The 22,054-nt window shown below is 42.7% G+C and overlaps 2 protein-coding genes across 2 annotated transcripts in view; both read right to left on the bottom strand.

The window, feature by feature from the left end:
* Positions 1-3,143: 3,143 nt before the first annotated feature.
* On the bottom strand, positions 3,144-12,967 carry LOC138963296 (uncharacterized). The gene is made up of 7 exons (XM_070335359.1): positions 12,118-12,967; positions 10,780-11,172; positions 8,835-9,200; positions 8,265-8,318; positions 7,266-7,520; positions 6,652-6,763; positions 3,144-6,160 (listed from the first exon to the last, which is right to left on the bottom strand). Exons 1-7 carry the CDS (start codon positions 12,164-12,166, stop codon positions 4,435-4,437), a joined length of 2,955 nt encoding a protein of 984 aa, XP_070191460.1. The 5' UTR covers positions 12,167-12,967; the 3' UTR covers positions 3,144-4,434.
* A 1,627-nt stretch (positions 12,968-14,594) lies between these two features.
* The window catches only part of LOC138963294 (receptor-type tyrosine-protein phosphatase H-like), a 63,388-nt gene continuing 55,928 nt past the window's right edge, over positions 14,595-22,054 (bottom strand). The window contains exons 31-35 of the mRNA XM_070335358.1: positions 21,284-21,415; positions 19,602-19,753; positions 19,006-19,150; positions 18,363-18,480; positions 14,595-17,551 (exon numbers count right to left, since the gene is read on the bottom strand). Of these exons, the coding sequence (XP_070191459.1) occupies positions 17,364-17,551; positions 18,363-18,480; positions 19,006-19,150; positions 19,602-19,753; positions 21,284-21,415 (735 nt within the window). The 3' untranslated portion in view covers positions 14,595-17,363. The remainder of the gene's footprint in view (positions 17,552-18,362; positions 18,481-19,005; positions 19,151-19,601; positions 19,754-21,283; positions 21,416-22,054) is intronic.

The following is a 22,054-nucleotide window of genomic DNA, read 5'->3' as shown; positions in this document are numbered from 1 at the left end:
GTTTTAGATTTGGCCAAATATTTTTTTGGCCAAAACTTTGCACTTAAAAGTTTTGGCCAAAACATGTTTTTGGCCAAAAACACACTTTTTGGCCAATAATGTACGTTTTTGGCCAAAAAAGTTTGTTTTTGGCCAAAAAAGTGAATATTGTCCACCAGCGCCAAGCATATACATCAGTATGCACCCCCCCCCCCCCAAGTGTAACAGTACAAAACACACCTACAGCTACAGATTCAGCAGTATGTACAACCCCCTCCCCCCCCCCCCCCCAGTGTCACTGTGCAGAACACACATACAGCTACAGATTCAGCAGTTAGTATGTACACCCCCCCCCCCCAAGTGTGTAACAGTGCAAAACACACCACCAGCTACAGATAGATCAGTATGTACACCCCCCCCCCCACCCCAAGTGTTACAATGCAATACACGTCACACCTACAGCTACAGATACATCAGTATGTACACCCCCCCCCCCCCCCCCCCCCCAAGTGTAACAGTGCAAACCACACTTACAGCTACAGATTCAGCAGTATGTACTCCACCCCCCCCCCCCCCCCCCCCAGTGTAACAGTGCAAAAATCACCAACAACTACTGCAGTATGTACCCCCCCTCCCCCTACAGCTACAGAAGTATGTTACCCCCCCCCCCCCCCTGTAACAGGACAATACACACCTACATCTACAGCAGTATGTACACACACACCCCCCCCCCCCCACTGTAACAAGACAAAACACACCTACATCTATATTTACAGCAGTGTGTACAACACCCCCCTCCCCCACTGTAACAGGACAAAACACACCTACATCTACATATACAGAATAAGATACAGCAGTATGTACTCCCCCCCCCCCCTTTCACTGTAACAGCAAAACTAACATTGAGAGCCAAAAAAAACCGAAATCACTTACTCGCTCCATCCGTCGGTTGTCCTCGAGTTGACGTCTGAATCTGATTGTCATTGCCAAGAGCCTGACTCACTGGCTACACAACTATTCTCACCGCCACCACGTGGCACTGGGACCAGCACTCAGATTGAGATCCCGAGGCGACATTCGTCTCGGATAACATATCATCAATGTGCTGTCCAACATTCCCAAAAATGTCTCTTCTTTCGATATTAACTTGAACTAAGAAAACAAATAAAATTCGCTCACGCGGGAAAGCAGCAGCCATTTGCACACTCAATCTTGTTTACCGTAAGGAAAGCTATTTGAATATTTCAAGTAAATGATGGCGTATTTTTAAAATGTAAAACTCATGATTTGAGCTCATGCTGTATTTGATTGCAAATATGCAAATAAAACTTACAATTAATTATCCTACTCCTATGTGAAAAAGTCAACAAATATGAATAATTTAGTTTCGCATTTGCATGGTCAGTCTCATAATGTCACGCCGTTGCTGGACCGACGCTTGAACAGGGGACGTAACAAATGTTAAAATAATGATCATCAATTTGTTATCTCCCGTAACTCTGCATAATTTTATCGACAGCAACATTGCGTCGGGCCGATGTCGGGGTTTATTACGTACATTTATACACAGTCAAACGGTATCGGCGCGACAACGGACGACGACACACGACATATGACGACGTCACCCGACTGAAATCGTCAGTCGGCCGACGAAAGCTTGCTAGCTGGGCGATGGTGTTGACACTATATTTTGCCCAATTGAGTCTAACTACCTGATGGCTAATCTACTGTGATACCTGTGATAACTGATGATGATTACTGTTATTGGTTTTTATGTGTTTGGTTGGTCTCTTCCTTGGTAGTGCAATAGCGTTAATTATGGATTGTTGTTATCATCATTTACATAAAAACTTATCTGTTAATCCAAACAATGATATAATTACTGTGATGTTCTTAACTACACTTTAACATGGAATGTATGTATGTATGTATGTATGTATGTATGTATGTATGTAGGTATGTATGTAGGTATGTATGTAGGTATGTATGTAGGCATGTATGCATGTGTATTGGTGTGTCGGTGTGTCAGGTGTGCAAGAAAAAAGGGTATTTTTATATCATGGGTTTTATGAATTTTCTTCTTTTATTCTTTTATAGTTATTAATTAATGACCTATATGTGCTGATGACTAAATTAATTTCCTTTGTTGGATCAATAAAATGTTATGAGTTATGAGTTATGAGTTATAATTTTTTTTCGGCAACTGTTGGTCTCCTTAAAACGTGCAAACATTATTGACTTTCGCAAAAACCCAGCTACAGTTTCAGATTTGTACATAGATGGTGTGAAAGTTGAGCGAGTGACTGAATACAAATATCTCGGTACAGTCATTGACAACAAACTAAATTTCTCCTCAAACACTAAAGCTATCCACAAGAAGTGTCAGTCAAGAATCTACTGCTTACAAAAGCTCAGAAGTCTGAACATCAACAGCCGCATCCTCCAAACATTCTATACTTCATTCATTGAATCCATTCTCACTTTCTCTTTCATCTGCTGGTATGGAGGTCTGTGTGTGAAGAGTAAGAATGTGCTTGGGCGGGTGGTGAACACATGTGGTAAGATTGTGGGGGTGAGACAGGAAGGACTGACTGTGCTGTATGAACGACGTGTGGTGCGAAAGGCCCGCTGCATCATCCAGGATAGTAGTCATGTGCTCGCTCACCACTTTGAGGTCCTGCCCTCAGGACGTCGCCTCCGCACTCCCAGATTCCGCACGCTCAGAACTAAGAACAGTTTTATTCCAAAGTCAATTGGCTTTTTAAATACCTAAGTTAATTAAAACTAGTATGTGTGCCGGTGAACATATGCACTGATTTCTGTGATGAATATTTGTTATATTCTTTGATGTGCACCCTTATGCTGAGTGTGATAACCCTCGAATGACTAGTCCTGTGATAAATATTGTTCAATGACATATCTAGTCCTGTGATAATGATAGTTTTTAGCGGTAAACTTTTAGCTAAAGCTGACGGCAATTAACCTATTTGGAATCATGTTATTATTCCTGTTAGTGTACATATGCGTGCGCGAGTGTAGTATGCTTCGTATGGTATTTTTATTTGTTGTCTTATTATTTTTTTTTGTCTTTTAATGTGCACCACACTGAAATTTCTCTGTATGAGATAATAAAGTATTCGTATTCGTATTCGTATTCGTATTGTAGAACGTAGGCCTACCGTCCTTGTGCATAAAAATAGATTCTTTCACATCCTTCCACACAAAGCTTTGTCAGTTCTTGAGGCCTTGCAAGGTTTTGACGGCAACAATAATTATTGTAGTTCTCTAAGACTTTATTTCTGTTTGATTTGTAATATGTTGGGAAGACATATATTTATCAATTGATCAACAAAATAAAACATAATAAAAAAAACGACACAACATTGTTAAAATCATTATTGGCACGAAGGCCTCAATCTTCACGCGCAAAAACCGTAGACCAGATTAATAGGTGCTTGATTTTGGTATTTTGATTTTACATAACATTAAACCTTTGTTGGGCTTCATGGTCATGGCAACAGCCATAATAATATTATATGATGTATAATATTATATTTCAGCATATGTGAATTACATGTCATCATACCAAACTGCATACATTTTTATTCCTACATTATTCTGATTGATCACAACCAAACCTACTACCATTGGACACATCCAAATGCAATCGCCTGTTCTTGACAATTTGCTGGGTCGGGCTTTGCCACAGACACTGTTTGGCCTGTAGGTAAAATGTACAATGTATTTTCTGATTTGTGCACAAAAGCTTTTTTCTTTTTTCTTTTTTTTAACATAACAATATTTAATGTCACTGTATGTTTGAAAGACCATGGTCACATTTGTAAAACAAATGTTAAATTAGAAAATAAATAACATTTTGGTTCATGATTTTTTCCTACACCTGTGCTGAAAATAAGAAATAAAAATGTCGGTATATAAGTCACTCAGATGCAGTATAGTATGAATGGTTTGAGTTTGTTGCGGTTGACTCTGCACAGTTCGACCTATGATGTTTTTGTTGAACAATTTTGCCTTCACCCCTCCCGTAGGGTGACGTATTTCACAACTTCCTGTGTTACGCAAACTCAGTGATGATCAATTTTGCCTTCACACCTCCCATAGGGTGACGGATTTCACAACTTTCTACTGATGAACAATGTTGCCTTCACCCCTCCATAACTTCCTGTGTACACAAACTGATGACGTATTTCACAACAAAATGGCGCTGCCCATGGTCAACCTCGAAACTATAACCGTATGAATGGGGGCCAACAACGCGATTTTTCTCTCAAAGTTTTGGACTACCAGGATCCCCTGGTTAGAACAACTTCTATTGCTTTTCGAGAGCGTGCAGCACCTTTAAGGATGGTGCTTTTTTGTTTGTTTTTTGCTTAACGCCCAGCCGACCACGAAGGGCCATATCAGGGCGGTAAGGATGGTGCTCCTACAACAGCATTAACATTCCTCTTGATCGGTGTCATTGTCTATATTTAAATACACAGGTTCTGAAGTGTGGCTAGGAGGTACGTCATAGTTTACTGTCACGTGATCATAATCCGAAGAAGGCACGTGATCATTCACAGTGCAGCTGGTGTTGACATGGCTGTAAGGGTTGTCGTCCCTAGATGGAGGAACGCTGTACTCATTATCATCCGGATTATCTCCCTTCTCAGTTGTGGTCAAAGCCGCCGAGACTTCAGAGTTGTGGGTCTTTCCTTGAACGACAGTGTAGCCTTCTTTGCCTTTGACGAATTCTACATCAGGCTTTTGGGGGCACTTTTCTCGTGATGTCGGTTTGTGCGTAACAGCATTCGACGACGCAGTTTTCAAGACCTGCTTTGCTTCAGCTATCAGCCCTCTTGCCATCTGGTTTTCGTAGTCATTCCTGGAAGGTCTTCCTTCTCCAATGTTGAGCTTGTTCTTGTGCAGATCAGTACATGGCCTGGACACGGGAGCGACAGGGTCGTTTATAAAGGCAGGATTTAAGACTTCCTTCATATTCATATCTTCAGACCTTGCCACATGGTAAATTCCTGTCGAATTATCGGCTGCCTGGTTGGTCTCATTGTAGTCTTCGTCAGTGACGGCACGGGCGTCAAGTCGTGATGTGGCGTTATGTGTCTGTGACTGAGGGATATACGGCAGGCGTCTCTGTGTGTTCTTTCTACTTCGTCCACCATTGTCATCTTGGCGCGAGACAGCTTCAGGTAGATACGATGGAGAATTCCGCGTTGCAGCGGGCGAAGTATCGCTTGCCGGAACAGCCTCTTGGGGAGAAGCAGCACTTGAAATAACAGCCATGGAGGAATCCGCTGCAAGTGCAAGATCTACAGTGCCAGCCACGCGTTGCTGAACGGGAGACATTGAAATTCCGGCCGATACTGAGAAATCCTGCTTCCGTCGCCGAGGCAACAAGCCTTTCACTTTCTTGCCCACGCCTTTCAGTTCTCGCTTGACCCTGTTGGCTACACTGTTCCCTGGGGTAGGTTTTACATCATCAGCAGGAGAATCTTCTTGGAAATGACCGGACTGCTCGAGATATTGTGAACGATCCTGTTCGCTAGCGTGTGCCGAGCAGAGGGTATGTTCATTGCTACTCACAACTTGTGTCGTGGCTTCACTGGCGAGGCTATACTCTGGAACGAGTTCGTAGTAGATTTCTTCGTCGTCATGGTGATGCAAAGACGGACCCTCGTGGCTGGCTGGCGGGTTCCCCTCTGTACCACCACCTCGGTTGACGCTGCTCTGTGTGTTGCGGTAAACATGCTCCCTTACGGACGAACGCTCGAAGGACTCACCTTCGTGGAAGTCTGAGTCAAAGGACTCGGCATCAATCCCAGACTCGTTATCATCTCCATGGTGGCTGACGTTTTCGTAAATGGAGTCGTCATCCTCCTCAGCTGCTATACCTTTATTCTTGGTGCTCGTGTGACCCGCCTCTCTCTGGAAGCTGTCAAGCCGTGTGGCTGTGGTTGTTTCTGAAGTGAAGGCTGGATTGTTGAAGTGCACCTGGATCCCCGTGCTATTGATGTTTGTGTTGCCGTTGTAGTATTCTGGGTTCCAGGCGATGGAGGAGACGGAGGAGCAGGCAGTGACAGGGACGCAGTACCCCCCGTCGTCCACTCTGGGGAAGGAGGGGAGGGAACTCGGTGTCCGGAGGTCTTTTCGTCTTTGTAGCCGCCTGTTGAAGAGAGAGAGAAGTTGGTACGACATGTGTTGTCCCTTATTTGTGTGTGTGTGTGTGTGTGTGTGTGTGTGTGTGTGTGTGTGTGTGTGTGCATGCGTGCGTGCGTGCGTGTGTGTGTGTGCGTGCGTGCGTACGCGTGTGTGTGTATACGTGTGTGTGTGTGTGTGTGTGTGTGTGTGTGTGTGTGTGTGTGTGTGTGTGTGTGTGTGTGTGTGTGTGTGTGTGATAGAGAGAGAGAGAGGGAGAGAGAGTCCTCCCCTATCATGAATATTATTCAAAACTACCAACACTTACCAAAATAATTTAAGGTTCTCTCTACCTCTTTCCCCTCCGCATTTATGAATACGCACCATTTATGAAGCATTCAGTCAAAGTGTTTAGTGACTACTTCCTTCTCACATCATTTCTAGCCTCTAATCTGTAAACATTGCAGACGGATACATTATGCACAGCTACACTCCTCTAAATTCTATTCACATGTTCACCTCCTTCTGTAGACGACGACGACGACGACAGCAACAATGATGCCCACCATCAGCATCACCATCGCCATCACCAGCCCCACAACCAGACCTGTCTTGTTGTCGCCATCGTCATCTGAAACGACAATGTCATAGCGTAAACTTGACGTTCAGCTTCCAACCCGACACAGCCCCCAAAAGGCAAAATTCCAATAATGATCTGTATAGAAGACGGTTCACGCAGCTACTAAGTCGCACGTTCCAATGTTGGTCTCACAGTGAATTGAAATATTTCAAAAGAAAGTGAGAGCGTGTGTACATGTGCGTGCGTGCGTGTATGCGTGTGTGTGTGTGTGTGTGTGTGTGTGCGTGAGTGTGTGTGTGTGTGTGTGTGTGTGTGTGTGTGTGTGTGTGTGTGTTAGGGTTGTGTAATCCGAACAAATTGCAAGCTGTTCCCGGAGACTGCGGTATGAACGGTTATCTCAAAACGGTAAAGAAGATTCCAGAGACAAAACAGTGAGAGAAAAACTTGCTTTTCTTACCTCTCCCAGTAACCAAAACCATGCAACTGGATATCATACAGACAACGAAAAAAAATTGCTTATCAAAATACGTGCTTTAATCATTTCAAAACGTACCAGGAGCTTCCTTCATCATTGCTGCCGTTAGATTAGCATCAAGCTCTGACGTAGTGTTGGGCAGCTGTGACGTCATGGGGGACCCTGACGTAATGTTGGGCAGCTGTGACGTCATGGGGTACCCTGATGTAGTGGCGTCATGACGAGTTGGAGTTGATCTCACTCTTGGAGGTGGGGTTGTGCTGCTGACGTAATGCCGTGACGTAGTCGTGCGGGGATGACGTTTCGTTGTTGTAGTAGTGGGGGCATGCGTCGCTGAACATAAAGACACATTACTTGCGATACTAATGAGTGTTTTTCACATACTGTCTGACTGAACATTGTTTTAATCGTCTGTCCTTCTGCTGCTTGCTTTCTTATAGTCTGAATTATGTGCAGAGATATTCCGCCAAGCTACTCCACACACACACACACACACACACACACACACACACACACACACACACACACACACGCACGCGCACACACACACACACGCACACACACACACACACGCACGCACACGCACACACACACAAACACATACACGCACACACACACGCACACACACGCACTCACACACACACACGAACACCCACCCACACATACACGCCCCCCCTCACACACACACACGCACGCACGCACGCACGAGATATTCCGCTGATGTGAACGCACGCACGCATGAACTCATGAACGCACGGCCAAGATACTCCACACACACACACACACACACACACACATACGCACGCACGCACGCACACAAACACACACACACACCAACACACACACACACACATACACGCCCCCTGCACACACACACACACACACACACATACACGCCCACCGCACACACATAGACATACTATTTAATCAGGCCCCACCCAGCACTCCACAATCTAAAATAGCTCAACATTGGACGAAATTCGATGACGGGATAAGCAAGTCTAGGTTCGATAACAATTGCACTGTTCATAACTTTGTCAAAGATGGACTAAAGGAGATATAAAGCAAGGAACTCACACACACAGTCGGCGCACAAGGGTTCACAGTGTATTGCAAATGGATCGTAAGCCGCTGAAAAAAATCCATTAGAACATATTATACATAATTATTGTACACTTCAAATGATATTTGGTAGTCTCAACACAAAACTCTTTCTATCTTCCTCTCTCTCTCTCTCTCTCTCTCTCTCTCTCTCTCTCTCTCTCTCACACACACACACACACACACACACACACACACACACACACACACACACACACACACACACACACACACACACACACACACACAAGGCTGTCCCCTAAAATCTGCATTAGGTCGAGGCATGCGCAAATGTTTTGAAATTGTAACTTACGTTCAATAAAATTACATTTCTTGTTAATATCTTCTCTTTGCTTATGAAACGATACCGGCCTTTCTGTTTTATATTTACATAAATCACAGTCACACACAATACTTTTTATGTGTGAGTGTGAATCCAAAACATAACTATCCACAACTCAGAATTCGCTCAATACCTACGCTCTATGCAGCAAATTTCTTTAATTTCTTTATCATTAATAATGGTCTCTTGCTGGCTATACCTACATTCAAAACCGATCCACACGATGTCAGGGTATCCACCGGATTCGACATAGACATTCACAGATATTGGCGTCAGCATCGTATCCAGCAAGTGAGCCAATGACGAGGCTTTGCCAAAAGCCGGATATGACGCATTGAACACGTAACCCTGTCCCGTGACGTCACGCACGATGACGCTCCAGTCGTTGTGAGTGCTGGACCTGACGACGGCGTAGGAATACAGTCGCAAACTGGCTACGACGCTTGGGGTGGTGATGAGGCAGGACCCAGCGTGGGAGGTGTGGGAGAACATGTTTCGCTGGAGAAGGACTGAGGTGCTTCGTACGTGTGTCTTGAAGGACGGCTTGGCGGTGGTGACGATAGAGTCTTCTGAGAGAGCAAAATAATAGAACAGGGAAATATTGAATCTGCAATGATTGGCGAGTGAGTCAAGGACACGGGCATCAAGAAAAGTGACCGGTTTGTATTCTGACTTATTAAATGTCATCGTTAAAGGGACAATTGCATGACAATTTTGTTAACCGTAGGCACTTTTTATTGGCTATAATGATCGGTTTTGTGTGTGTCTATCTTGTGTTCACGCGACTGATAAGGAATCACGTGGAATACCAAGTAACTCTCCTATCAGGGTTATACTCTGAGGTGATTTCCTACTTTTCTAAATGGTTCTTGACACACTATAGCGCATCTAACAAGATAACAAGTCGCGTAAGGCGAAAATACAATATTTAGTCAAGTAGCTGTCGAACTCACAGAATGAAACTGAACGCAATGCAACGCAGCAAGACCGTATACTCGTAGTCCACCGCTCACGGCATAGGCAGTGAAATTGACAAGAAGAGCGGGGTAGTAGTTGCGCTAAGAAGGATAGCACGCTTTTCTGTACCTCTCTTTGTTTTAACTTTCTGAGCGTGTTTTTAATCCAAACATATCATATCTATATGTTTTTGGAATCAGGAACCGACAAGGAATAAGATGAAAGTGTTTTTAAATTGATTTGGACAATTTAATTTTGATGATAATTTTTATATATTTAATTTTCAGAGCTTGGTTTTAATCCAAATATAACATATTTATATGTTTTTGGAATCAGAAAATGATGGAAAATAAGATGAACGTAAATTTGGATCGTTTTATAAATTTTTATTTATTTTTTACAATTTTCAGATTTTTAATGACCAAAGTCATTAATTAATTTTTAAGCCACCAAGCTGAAATGCAATACCGAAATCCGGGCTTCGTCGAAGATTGCTTGACCAAAATTTCAATCAATTTGGTTCAAAAATGAGGGCGTGACAGTGCCGCCTCAACTTTCACGAAAAGCCGGATATGACGTAATCAAAGACATTTATCAAAAAAATGAAAAAAACGTATGGGGATTTCATACCCAGGAACTCTCATGTCAAATTTCATAAAGATCGGTCCAGTAGTTTAGTCTGAATCGCTCTACACACTCACACACACACACACACACACACACACACACACACACACACACACACACACACACGCACACAGACACACATACACCACGACCCTCGTCTCGATTCCCCCCTCGATGTTAAAATATTTAGTCAAAACTTGACTAAATATAAAAAGACCGAGAGGTAACAGGAAAAAACCGAATTGATTTGATTTATCTTTTCCAGACGCAGAGGCAGGCAAGAAAAACAAACGCACGCATTGAAATTGAACAAAACCCAAACAAACCCACTCAGCCAAACAAAACACCATTACATCTCTGGAAAATTGCAGCAAACCAATTAACCAACCCAAACCAAACTAAACGCAACCAGATTTAACCCAATTAAGCCAACACAACCAACCACACAAAGTACACCCATCCCAACCCAAATCAAACCACAGACAACCCAACCTACAACCAAAACAATCCAACCAAACCCAACCCCTCCCATTAACCCCAAACCAATCACCAAGCAAAACATACCCGGGATGCAGGAGTACTGTATAAAGCTGCTGATGGGTGGCTGGTTGGCCGAGACTGTACACCCCCCGCCACCCACATTTCTCATCATGGCGGCCACAGAGCACGAGACCTCCCCACAGCACTCCGCAGCCACGATGGCCAGGTCAGTGTCGGCAAGTTCTTCCTTGCAGACGATAGTCGGATCGTTGGAGCAGCACCAGTGCTCGTTCAGGCAATGATTGAAGTACTGACACATGTGACCCCGATGGAGAAACCCGTTCCAAGCGTGACGTAGCACGATGCGTTGCGTGACGTCATCGCGGTCGTTGCAGGTGAGTGTGTGTGTGGAGCAGGTGGTTTGTGCCGTGCACTTGTCTGACTCGAGGACCTGGTATTGTCCGAAGATTCTGGCTGCTGCGAGCAAACAGGTTAAGTCATGTCTTAAACAAACAATTCAGTCCACATTCATTTGCAGCAGGATAGTTCGACAGACCAAACACACCATGTACCAACAAGCAAACTCTACATAAAGAGATAAAACAATGAGTCAATAGTGTTTTGACCAGACTGACATTCTCTATATCTACTGTTTTACATAATCACAAAAATTGTTAAGTACAGATTTCAGCGTTATCGTTATAAAAACGGTACAATGAAATACATGACGCTTCGAGGGAATATGCCTTGAAACTCAAAGGCTTCCCAAAACAGAATAAATGTCCACTTGTTTATATTGATTTACTTATTTATTTATTTTGGATGTATGGCAGACCCAACAAGAAGTATATACTTTGCTTGTTGTTAGTTTTTTTAGTCCATGAAACCATACTTGTGACCAGTCACGAAAAATGTTGTTTTTGTTTTGTTTTGAATACCAAACGAAAAAGAAGGAAACATTTTAAATAATTCTTGTAAGTTTTAACCTCCACCACATGTATAATGAACACAACTAAGCTAAGGTAAAGCTAATAGTTGCACCACCTGCAGTTAATTCCGGTTTGTTTCTGTGTAATCTTTTGTTGGAAAACATTCAATATTTGTTTCACTCTACGCAGCACCAAGTACAGATTGAGTAGTGCAACGGATGTTTTAAGTAGCCACAAAACCATGAGTACTGTGATGCTTGTGACTTAACGTGTTGTACACTTGTTGCTATGAATCTGTGTTTAATGTCTCTGTCTCACCAATTCCCTACTCAGAATAAACATTGTTGTTAATAAAACACAACAACAACAACAACAACAACAACACCACCACCACCAACAACAACAACAACAACAACAACAACAACAACAACAACACACAAACAAACAAACGACGAAATGTATCAAAACACGGGCTTCTCTGAGTTTCACTTACCGTTCGCAGAAACGAAGAACAGAAGCAGTAACGGTATACATTTCTCCATGCTGATTGAAACCCCAAGTTTGCTTCAACAGCAAAAGCAGATTCCAGAAAGACTAGACTGTCTACAGAAGTGGTCGTTACTCAATGTATTCCGTGAAGGACTAGACTGTGTACGGTAGTGGCCGTTACTCACTGTATTCCGTGAAGGACTAGACTGTCTACGGTAGTGGCGGTTACTCAATGTATTCCGTGAAGGACTAGACTGTCTACGGTAGTGGTCGTTACTCAATGTACTCCGTGAAGGACTAGACTGTGTACGGTAGTGGCCGTTACTCAATGTACTCCGTGAAGGACTAGACTGTCTACGGTAGTGGTCGTTACTCAATGTATTCCGTGAAGGACTAGACTGTCTACGGTAGTGGCGGTTACTCAATGTATTCCGTGAAGGGGCGCGTGCTCGTGTGCTTCAAGGTTCCAAAGTACAAACTGAACAACTCAAGTTGGAAGTCACCAAAGCGGATAAACTCCTTATTTGCACAGGAAAAGCCACCCCCCTCTGTACAAGTCACGAATCAGAAATGAAAAACCCAAGGGGGACGTGTTAGATAAGAGTGGAGGTATCACAGAAATCCTAACCGACGCGAGTATGACAGAGAGTGCTCTGAACACTTTTTCCACAAATATTGAGCAGCAGCAAAATCACGATCATACATTTTTGTCTGAATTCTGAATTCCAAACAAAATCGTAACCTATGTTTCTATTGAATACGTCGTTACAATGCTTAGTCAGTGCACAGCAAATTCAGAATTTTGCAATGGTCTAGACCTTTGGATTTTAAAAGCTTGTATTACGACTTGTTCTTGGAATGCTTAACCAGATTACAGCAAAATGACGATCTTGCAACCGCTCAGAACTGTTAAAAGCTGCTTGTCTGTTGCTTTCGTTTATCATTGCGTCTTGCTGTTGGAATGCTTGGCCATGGTATAGCAAATTCACGATCTTACATTTATTCAGCACTTACACTAATTGTTAACGTTTCTTGTCTGATGGTTCTACGCATGACGTCGTGCTAAGGATTGCCTTAGCAGTGTACTTCTTGCCCCCACCTCCCTCTTTTTCCGTTGTGATCTGGCACACCGTTATCACACATTCCTAGGATGACCCCCGAGTATTGACAGTGTTATCGTCAGGTGCCGGTATACCTTGTTGCTTATCACACGGTCTGTTGCAGTCTTGCGGACATCAGCTGGGTGTGAACAATGCATACGAAGTTATGTTAAATAGTAAGTTCTTATGCATGGTTAATATGTAAAGCGCGGAGAGCATAAACTACTGCGGTACGCGCTATATAAGCTGTCATTATTATCATGAACAAATGACTTGACTAAGAAGGACAGAAGTATTGTGTTGCGCTTTATTTCTTTTTATTGAATGATATGAATCATCGTGCGACTTAACAAATGGTGAACGAAACTGAACGATCATGTATGCAGTTATGTTTATTAGCCTACTTACTGTAGTGTTGTTGACATTGACGTTGTACTTTCTGTGATATGAGCCAGCTACGTTTGTAAAACAATCAAAATAACGTCTTTTTAATTAAAAAAAAATCAGTTAGAACCAGGGAGGAGGCAGAAGAAATAACGAAGGCTCATAACACAGACAACACCCAGTCACACCAACACACACACACACACACGCACACAAACACACACACACACACACAAAGTCATCATGGTATAGTCGGAAACGAACAGCGTCAGTTGAGACTCAGTTGATAGTTGAATCTAAGCGTTCCCGGTGTCCATAGTCTCACCTTATTATTCTACACGCGTACAGTCTGGCCCGAGCATTTCCCCAAGCTGACTGCCAATCTCTGATAATGGAGTGACGTTGTTGTCAGCAGATGAAAAGGTTTGTGCAAACATTGCCGTCAGCCATGACCGTGTTGCTGCCAGTAAAGCGCATGCGCAAGGAACAGTCAATATCACGTGATATAATTTATCGCCCTGTCGCTCTTTGTCTGTTGCCACTGATAACATTAAAACTGACGGTGCCCTCCCAATATAAATCAGGATTTTTTCGATTAAAATGTCATTTTGGGCTGACAAGGAAAGGAGATTTTATTTTTTAGCTTGCAGGCAAAAGACTAGTTATCACTGATAAGACGCTATATCTTTCTGTAACGTTCTTCCCTATTCGTCTGTTACAAGACCCGTTTGTAAATCCTCATAGATCGGTCCAGGGTTTTGCATGAGATATACGAGTGAGCTACTTTGAACTTTCAATAAAGCAAAAAACTAATAATGTTAGCCTGCCGGCTGCATACTCTGCAGAGTGGCTAGTTTTTTTCGGCAATATTTTTGGCAGGTTGATATTTGTGTCAGTGAAACACAGCAATAAATTCAGCAAAATATTCACAGACATGCAGTCAATTTGTTTTAATTGGTAACAAATTTTCTTCCGTTTTTTAATAAAAAAATAAAAAAATTTCCTCTATTATTTAACATCGAAGTTCAACGGTACTTGCATCTCATGGACACATCCGCGGTACATGTATTTTACATGCTGATCGACAGGGTAGGAAGGCACCGTTAAACCACAACGTCCATATCATTGAGTAACGGAATGATTCACTTTTTCTGCGAGAATAAGAAGCACGAATTGTGTTAAAATGAAGAAGTCTTTTTATTAGATTCATCATCATGATCAAGAACCAAATAGTATTCGGCAACAAATATTGAAACTAAATTATGGCTCTATCAAAGCTGGATGAAAAAGCTGTCAACCATACGCACACACAGACTTAAGGACGCAGACTTTGAAGCATCACAATTAATATATAGATAAATCAATAATGAGTATTGTGAGACTTGAACTTCCATGTGTTACTAAGGCTACAGAAGAAAAAAACACTTGGTAAGAAGACACAACCAGCCAATTCCAAGCAAGCACACACACACACACACACACACACACACACACACACACACACACACACACACACACGCGCGCGCCCAGACGCACGCACAGAACATATAGACACAGATAGACACACACACTTACGAACACACACTGGCCCGCGCGCAGACACACGCTCGCTCGCACGCACACAACAGACAGACACAGATAGACACAGACAGATAGACAGACAGACAGACAGACACACCCGGACAGGCAGGCAGACAGACAGACACCGTTTAACTCTGGCAAGGAGAACAGCAAATGACGTCATTCATACATACACTACTTATTTTTTGCGCGGTAAGGGAAGCAAAAGCATTTGTAAAATTGCAGTTCATACGATAAATAGCAACAGACAAAACTACGAAAATAAGTGTGTGAAAAAAATGATCAGCAAAAATAATTGCAACAACAGCAGTATACAACAACAATCTGATTTAATTCGCATGTGGTGAATGGTCAAGTCGTACAAACACCAGACCGAAAGCAATTATACCCAAAAAAGAGAAGTTTTGGCGTTATACCGCACTGTCAAAAATGCCAATGTCTCAACATGTTTTTGTGTGCATCTATTAGTGTACATGATATGCACAATATGAAAACAATTGTAACATGCCTGTGATTAAAGTCAATGCAAGTCGATATGAGCGTATATATAGCGAGTTACGTTTCATTGCGGTAGTTTCTGTTCATTATGTAATACATGTAACACAAGTCTGGTAACATCAGCTGGTAAAACGATCGTGAGTATAAATATTTATTTCGCATTTATAATAATAATTTTACATAAGTATGCATGCTAATTATTTCATATATAAGTACTTCTCTATAATACAAACTTGTTAAGACATGCAAACCTTATCATCAAATGCTTTTTTTACAATTAGATGTCGCTTGGAATGATGGAAAGAAAGTGTTTTCCATACCATGAGCACATATATTTTTTTTACAAATAAGTAAAAAAGACCGTGTTAACATCCCGACTTCTGCTAAACAAATACACAAAGAAAGATTTGGAAACGGACAGAGAGAGAGAGAGAGAGAGAGAGAGAGAGAGAGAGAGAGAGAGAGAGAGAGAGAGAGAGAGAGAGAGAGAGAGAGAGATAGAGAGAGAGAGAGATAGAGAGAGACAGACAGAGACAGAGAGACAGAGACAGACAGACAGAGAGGGGAGGGGGGGGGGTTGACTCAAATAAATATCTAACAACATGCGATAGACATACAAGACAAAGACAATAGTTCAATATTATAATCTCATCATTACAATCGCAGAGGTGTTCCACAACTCTCTTTCTCAGGCACAGGCAAGAGTGTCACAAGTCGTCCACATTTTGGGAAACCGTCCTGTAGTTTGGGACGTCGCAAGGTGTTCTCGTCAAACGACCACCATGATTACTTCATGAAAGGGCCTATATGTCACATTGTCATCTTTTTTGCGTATTTTCATTCATAAGTGGCTGGGTGCAAAAAACAACCTTGTATAATGTACAAACCATAAGACATCTTATAATAAACTTACATATAAAAAGACACCATATAAAAAAAGTGTTTTGACATTTTTCGTAACCCAGCTAAAACATTCATTCCCGTGTCATTTCTTGAAAGTATGCATTGAAAGGCACCCAACTTGGCTGTCTGGCTCACTTTTCGCATCAAAGATTTCTTTCACAGGGCTTAAATAATGGTACACCCAAAATCGACCTGACAAAAGCATATGGAACAAATATTAAAAAAAGACGAACATTCAGAATAGGCACAACTAGGCAACTTGTATAAACGAAGAAAAAGTCAAATCAAATATATCCAGAGTAGGTTGTCTTATTCAGGTATTTTGAGTATATTTGTATGGCTATGCCATTCGTACAGGTGCAGGTGTCGATCGCATGAGCTGTACACAACGAGAGGTTTTGGTTCAATTTTGAGGAGTAGCATGGCAAACAGCGCTATATTTCAGCACCGACCCAGTGGATTGCTCCGACACGTTCAGGATCTTATGCCTATATACGGGACGCACTTCCGGTAACATTCTTGTTGGTCAGAAGCTTTTACTCAAATACCATTCAATCTTCCGGAAACAGTTTCACTTCATAGGCTTAGTAGGGACACACACAAAAAAAGAAAAACGTTGTATGCATCCAGACACATGTTTGTCACAAGTATTGCCAAAGATTCATTTGAGTATGACCACTGGCGTAAATTTGCAAGTCATGTAGAAAAAGGTGATAGGCAAAGTTAAACATTGTCGTTGTCAATTAGGTGATGATAGGTAAAGTTGAGCGTTGTCATAGTCAATCTACATTCTTGAAGTTTCTGTCTTCTGATTTCGTCGGACGGATCCGGATGCTGTGGAACTGCCTGAGCTTTTGGAACTGGTCCTGGCGATGGAGCTGGAGGGCGAGGATGGCTGGCGACGGTCCACCTCGCTCACCGGGCAGCTGGCGGCTCTGCCGGCCACTCTGCTCGACACACTCGCGTCGTCGTCTGAGGAAAAGATGGCGTCGTTAATGTAAAGATGGCGTCGTTAATGTAAAGATGGCGTCGTTAACGAAAAGAACATTAAAACACAAAACAGACAGACTGCTCACGTTCCAAGCTTGGGCAAAGTATAGTGTAATGCTGTTCCAACGTTTACTGCATGAACAAAAACTTTTAAAAGCTGGCTGTGTTTAATTCCGCTGGGTCAAAGTACAGTGGTTGTAATGTTTTGTTTTGTCACAAATCAAGCGTTCCAATGACCTGCATGTATATACCAATCTTGTTTTGTTTTTATTCTCAAACGAACGTTGTCCTTGCTTGAGTATTCTTCGGTGAATTTTTGAACTGGGAAAGGGGGGGGGGGGGTGGACAAATAGAACCGGAAGGTCCCAATATTTTAACACATTATTTTAAAATTGTAGGTTGAAGATTTGAGTTATCTTTCAGTGTGATTAAACAATATCTCAGCAATGTTTTTTGTGTGGGTGTCCTGAAAAACGATAATAGTTTTGACGTGAGTGAGAGGAATTACAGATTGTGTATCTTGCACCTTGAAATTGACGAGATCGGCTGCTAAATATACAGACAGTTCTTTATTCCAGTAATGTCAAAGTGCCCTCTCTGACGCGGGGAATGCTCAGAACAATTCTTTATTCAAAATCAAATGAGAAAGATCACGTTAAATAAAAACAAAAAACAAAAAAAGACAGAAGACAGACAAAAAAGAAAAAAAGAAAAGAAATCTATACTAGTAGCTGTTACCACATGGTGAGAACAAGACATTTTCTGTTGATATAGGGTGTGACCACTGACTCACCAAATCCAGAATTGGAGAAGGCGGACTGGTTAGCATAGACCGGTTCGTCATAGCGGTCCACTTCTGTCTTGCGTCGGACCATCTCGCGCACTACGTCATGGATGAACACGTACTGCTCCTGATGACGTCATCACACAATGTTAGTGTCCATATCTTTGGTGACGTCATCATACACATATTACTGTGCATGGCTCTTAGGTGACGTCATCATTCCATTGTTAGTATACATGGCTCTATAAAACTTCCTGTCCTTCGTAAGTATACTACACGCTGTATAAACTGACCTTGACCTTCGTCAGTGTGAATGTGAACAGCAAAGACAGCAGATGATCAATGGACGTGAGAAGAAAGACGTACTCTATGCAGGACAGGCTAAAGCCAACATCGTGTAGATGATGACTCAAAGTAAAAGTTATAGCGTTAGTCACAGGAATGTGTAAAGCTGATAGGCCTACTGCTCGGGAAGAACTTAGTTAGTTCCAAATCATTACTCGAGTCCATCAGCAGGAGCAAACTCGACTGATTTGCACTTACTGCTGCTTGCACCATATTGACACGACAGTTCCGTATGGTGAGCACGAAGTGGAAGATGTCTAGGGGGGGGGGGGGGGTTGTGTGTGACGTAGTGTGACTAACAACTCACCGCGGCCTGCACCATGTTGACACGGCAGTCCCGCATGGTGAGCACAAAGTGGAAGATGTCTATGGGGGCGGTCAGGGGGTTGTCCCTGACGTAGTGCATGAAGTAGTCTATGGCGATCCAAGTTCCCGTCCGTCCGATACCGGCACTGAAACACGATTGTATTCAAAATACATGACATGAAACATTATTGATGGGATATGGGTGAAAAATGGCTTGCTGCCAGGTTTATTTGTCAAAAGCCGTCCATAGTCCATAGTCCATAGTCCATAGTCCTTAGTCCATAGTCCTTAGTCCTTAGTAGACGAGTTCCGACAAATAACTCCGTCTGGTTTTAATGGGTTGCGGGAGAGTGACTGTTTCTTGCAAACCCTCGTACAAATATTGGAGGGCCAATCACTAGCGAGGGGTGTGTTGGAAACACTTGGAAACACGCACGTGTTTTCTTCACACCCCTCGCTAGTGATTGGCCCTCCAATATTTGTACGAGGGTTTGCAAGAAAAGGTCACTCTTCCACAACTCATACAAAGCCGACGGAGTTATTTCCGAAAATCGTGTATTGAGCCCGATAGTGGTGAAAGTGCCATAGGTATCTTACCTGCAGTGCACGACGAGGGGACGTTTGTTGTCTGGGGGCACGGCGTGGTGGACCGCCCTGACGAACTCGAGGACGAGGTTCGCGTTGAGGTTGGCGTCAAAGTCCTTCCAGTTCTCCACGTACAGCTGCTGCACGGTCCGGCTGCTCTGGCCCTGGGGGTTACAGCGTGTCAGCATCATGTATTAAAGGCCCACTTCACCTCGGGGGATACAGCGTGTCAGCATCATGTATTAAAGGCCTACTTCACCTCGGGGGATACAGCGTGTCAGCATCATGTATTAAAGGCCCACTTCACCTCGGGGGATACAGCGTGTCAGCATCATGTATTAAAGGCCCACTTCACCTCGGGGGATACAGCGTGTCAGCATCATGTATTAAAGGCCTACTTCACCTCGGGGGATACAGCGTGTCAGCATCATGTATTAAAGGCCCACTTCACCTCGGGGGATACAGCGTGTCATCATCATGTATTAAAGGCCCACTTCACCGGGACAATAAGGCTTAGGTGCACGAGAAAGTTTCCATCCAAACGGGAGCCACCCGCAGTGTTGCATTGGTTGAAACTGAGATGTGTTGTCATTTCAACGAATTAGAACCCGCGGTTTGTTCTCTCCCGTTTGGGTGGCACCCACTTTCGGGTCGTGCAACTCAGCCCTGTTCGCCCCGCCGACTTGGTTTTAAGACGGGATACGACTAACCCTCCACTTGGTCACATACCAAAAATGAACAACCCTTTGTTCTTTCTGTGCACGTGGGTATTTTTATTTCCAGAATGAACGACCGTGTCCCGCTATTATTTCTTTTCATTTCTATATTTCAATAAGACAAACTCACCACGGGGACTTTCAAGGAACGACCGTGTCCCGCTATTATTTCTTTTCATTTCTATATTTCAATAAGACAAACTCACCACGGGGACTTTCAAGGAACGACCGTGTCCCGCTATTATTTCTGTTCATTTCTATATTTAAATAAGACAAACTCACCACGGGGACTTTCAAGGAACGACCGTGTCCCGCTATTATTTCTGTTCATTTCTATATTTCAATAAGACAAACTCACCACGGGGACTTTCAAGGAACGACCGTGTCCCGCTATTATTTCTGTTCATTTCTATATTTCAATAAGACAAACTCACCACGGGGACTTTCAAGGAACGACCGTGTCCCGCTATTATTTCTGTTCATTTCTATATTTCAATAAGACAAACTCACCACGGGGACTTTCAAGGAACGACCGTGTCCCGCTATTATTTCTGTTCATTTCTATATTTCAATAAGACAAACTCACCACGGGGACTTTCAAGGAACGACCGTGTCCCGCTATTATTTCTGTTCATTTCTATATTTCAATAAGACAAACTCACCACGGGGACTTTCAAGGAACGACCGTGTCCCGCTATTATTTCTTTTCATTTCTATATTTCAATAAGACAAACTCACCACGGGGACTTTCAAGGAACGACCGTGTCCCGCTATTATTTCTTTTCATTTCTATATTTCAATAAGACAAACTCACCACGGGGACTTTCAAGGAACGACCGTGTCCCGGTATTGTTTCTTTTCATTTCTATATTTCAATAAGACAAACTCACCACGGGGACTTTCAAGGAACGAACGAGGTATCTAACGCGTCCCTGCATTATTTCCCTTTATTTCTGTGTCATAAGAACAGATACTCACCACGGCCAGTTTGAATGTCCTGACGAGGTATCCCGCGTGTCTGGTGACGGCTTTGAGTGTCACTGTCACCAGGTCGAAGTGACACGGCACGTGCATCTCGTCCTCGTCCAGGTAATACTTGAACACCTTGTTCTGTCACACACACACATACTCTCTTGTAATGATTGCACTAGCTATATAGTTTCTCGTGTAATGACTGCACTAGCTATATAGTTTCTCGTGTAATGATTGCACTAGCTATATAGTTTCTCGTGTAATGATTGCACTAGCTATATAGTTTCTCGTGTAATGATTGCACTAGCTATATAGTTTCTCGTGTAATGATTGCACTAGCTATATAGTTTCTTGTGTAATGATTGTACTAGCTATATAGTTTCTCGTGTAATGATTGCACTAGCTATATAGTTTCTCGTGTAATGATTGCACTAGCTATATAGTTTCTCGTGTAATGATTGCACTAGCTATATAGTTTGTGGTGTAATGATTGCACTAGCTATATAGTTTCTCGTGTAATGATTGCACTAGCTATATAGTTTCTCGTGTAATGATTGCACTAGCTATATAGTTTGTGGTGTAATGATTGCACTAGCTATATAGTTTCTCGTGTAATGATTGCACTAGCTATATAGTTTCTCGTGTAATGATTGCACTAGCTATATAGTTTCTTGTGTAATGATTGCACTAGCTATATAGTTTCTCGTGTAATGATTGCACTAGCTATATAGTTTCTGGTGTAATGATTGCACTAGCTTTATAGTTTCTCGTGTAATG

This window comes from Littorina saxatilis, linkage group LG3, assembly GCF_037325665.1.
Source record: "Littorina saxatilis isolate snail1 linkage group LG3, US_GU_Lsax_2.0, whole genome shotgun sequence".
Taxonomy (NCBI): domain Eukaryota; kingdom Metazoa; phylum Mollusca; class Gastropoda; order Littorinimorpha; family Littorinidae; genus Littorina; species Littorina saxatilis.
This window is presented reverse-complemented; position numbering and strand designations above follow the sequence as displayed.

Bases quoted from the DNA above. Each gene is read 5' to 3' on its own strand.
- LOC138963296 (XM_070335359.1), bottom strand. From the start codon at position 12,166: ATGGAGAAATGTATACCGTTACTGCTTCTGTTCTTCGTTTCTGCGAAC. The intron at 11,173-12,117 runs GTAAGTGAAACT...GTTTGCTCGCAG, and splicing joins GTTCTTCGTTTCTGCGAACG to CAGCCAGAATCTTCGGACAA. The intron at 9,201-10,779 runs GTATGTTTTGCT...TTGCTCTCTCAG, and splicing joins ACAGTACTCCTGCATCCCGG to AAGACTCTATCGTCACCACC.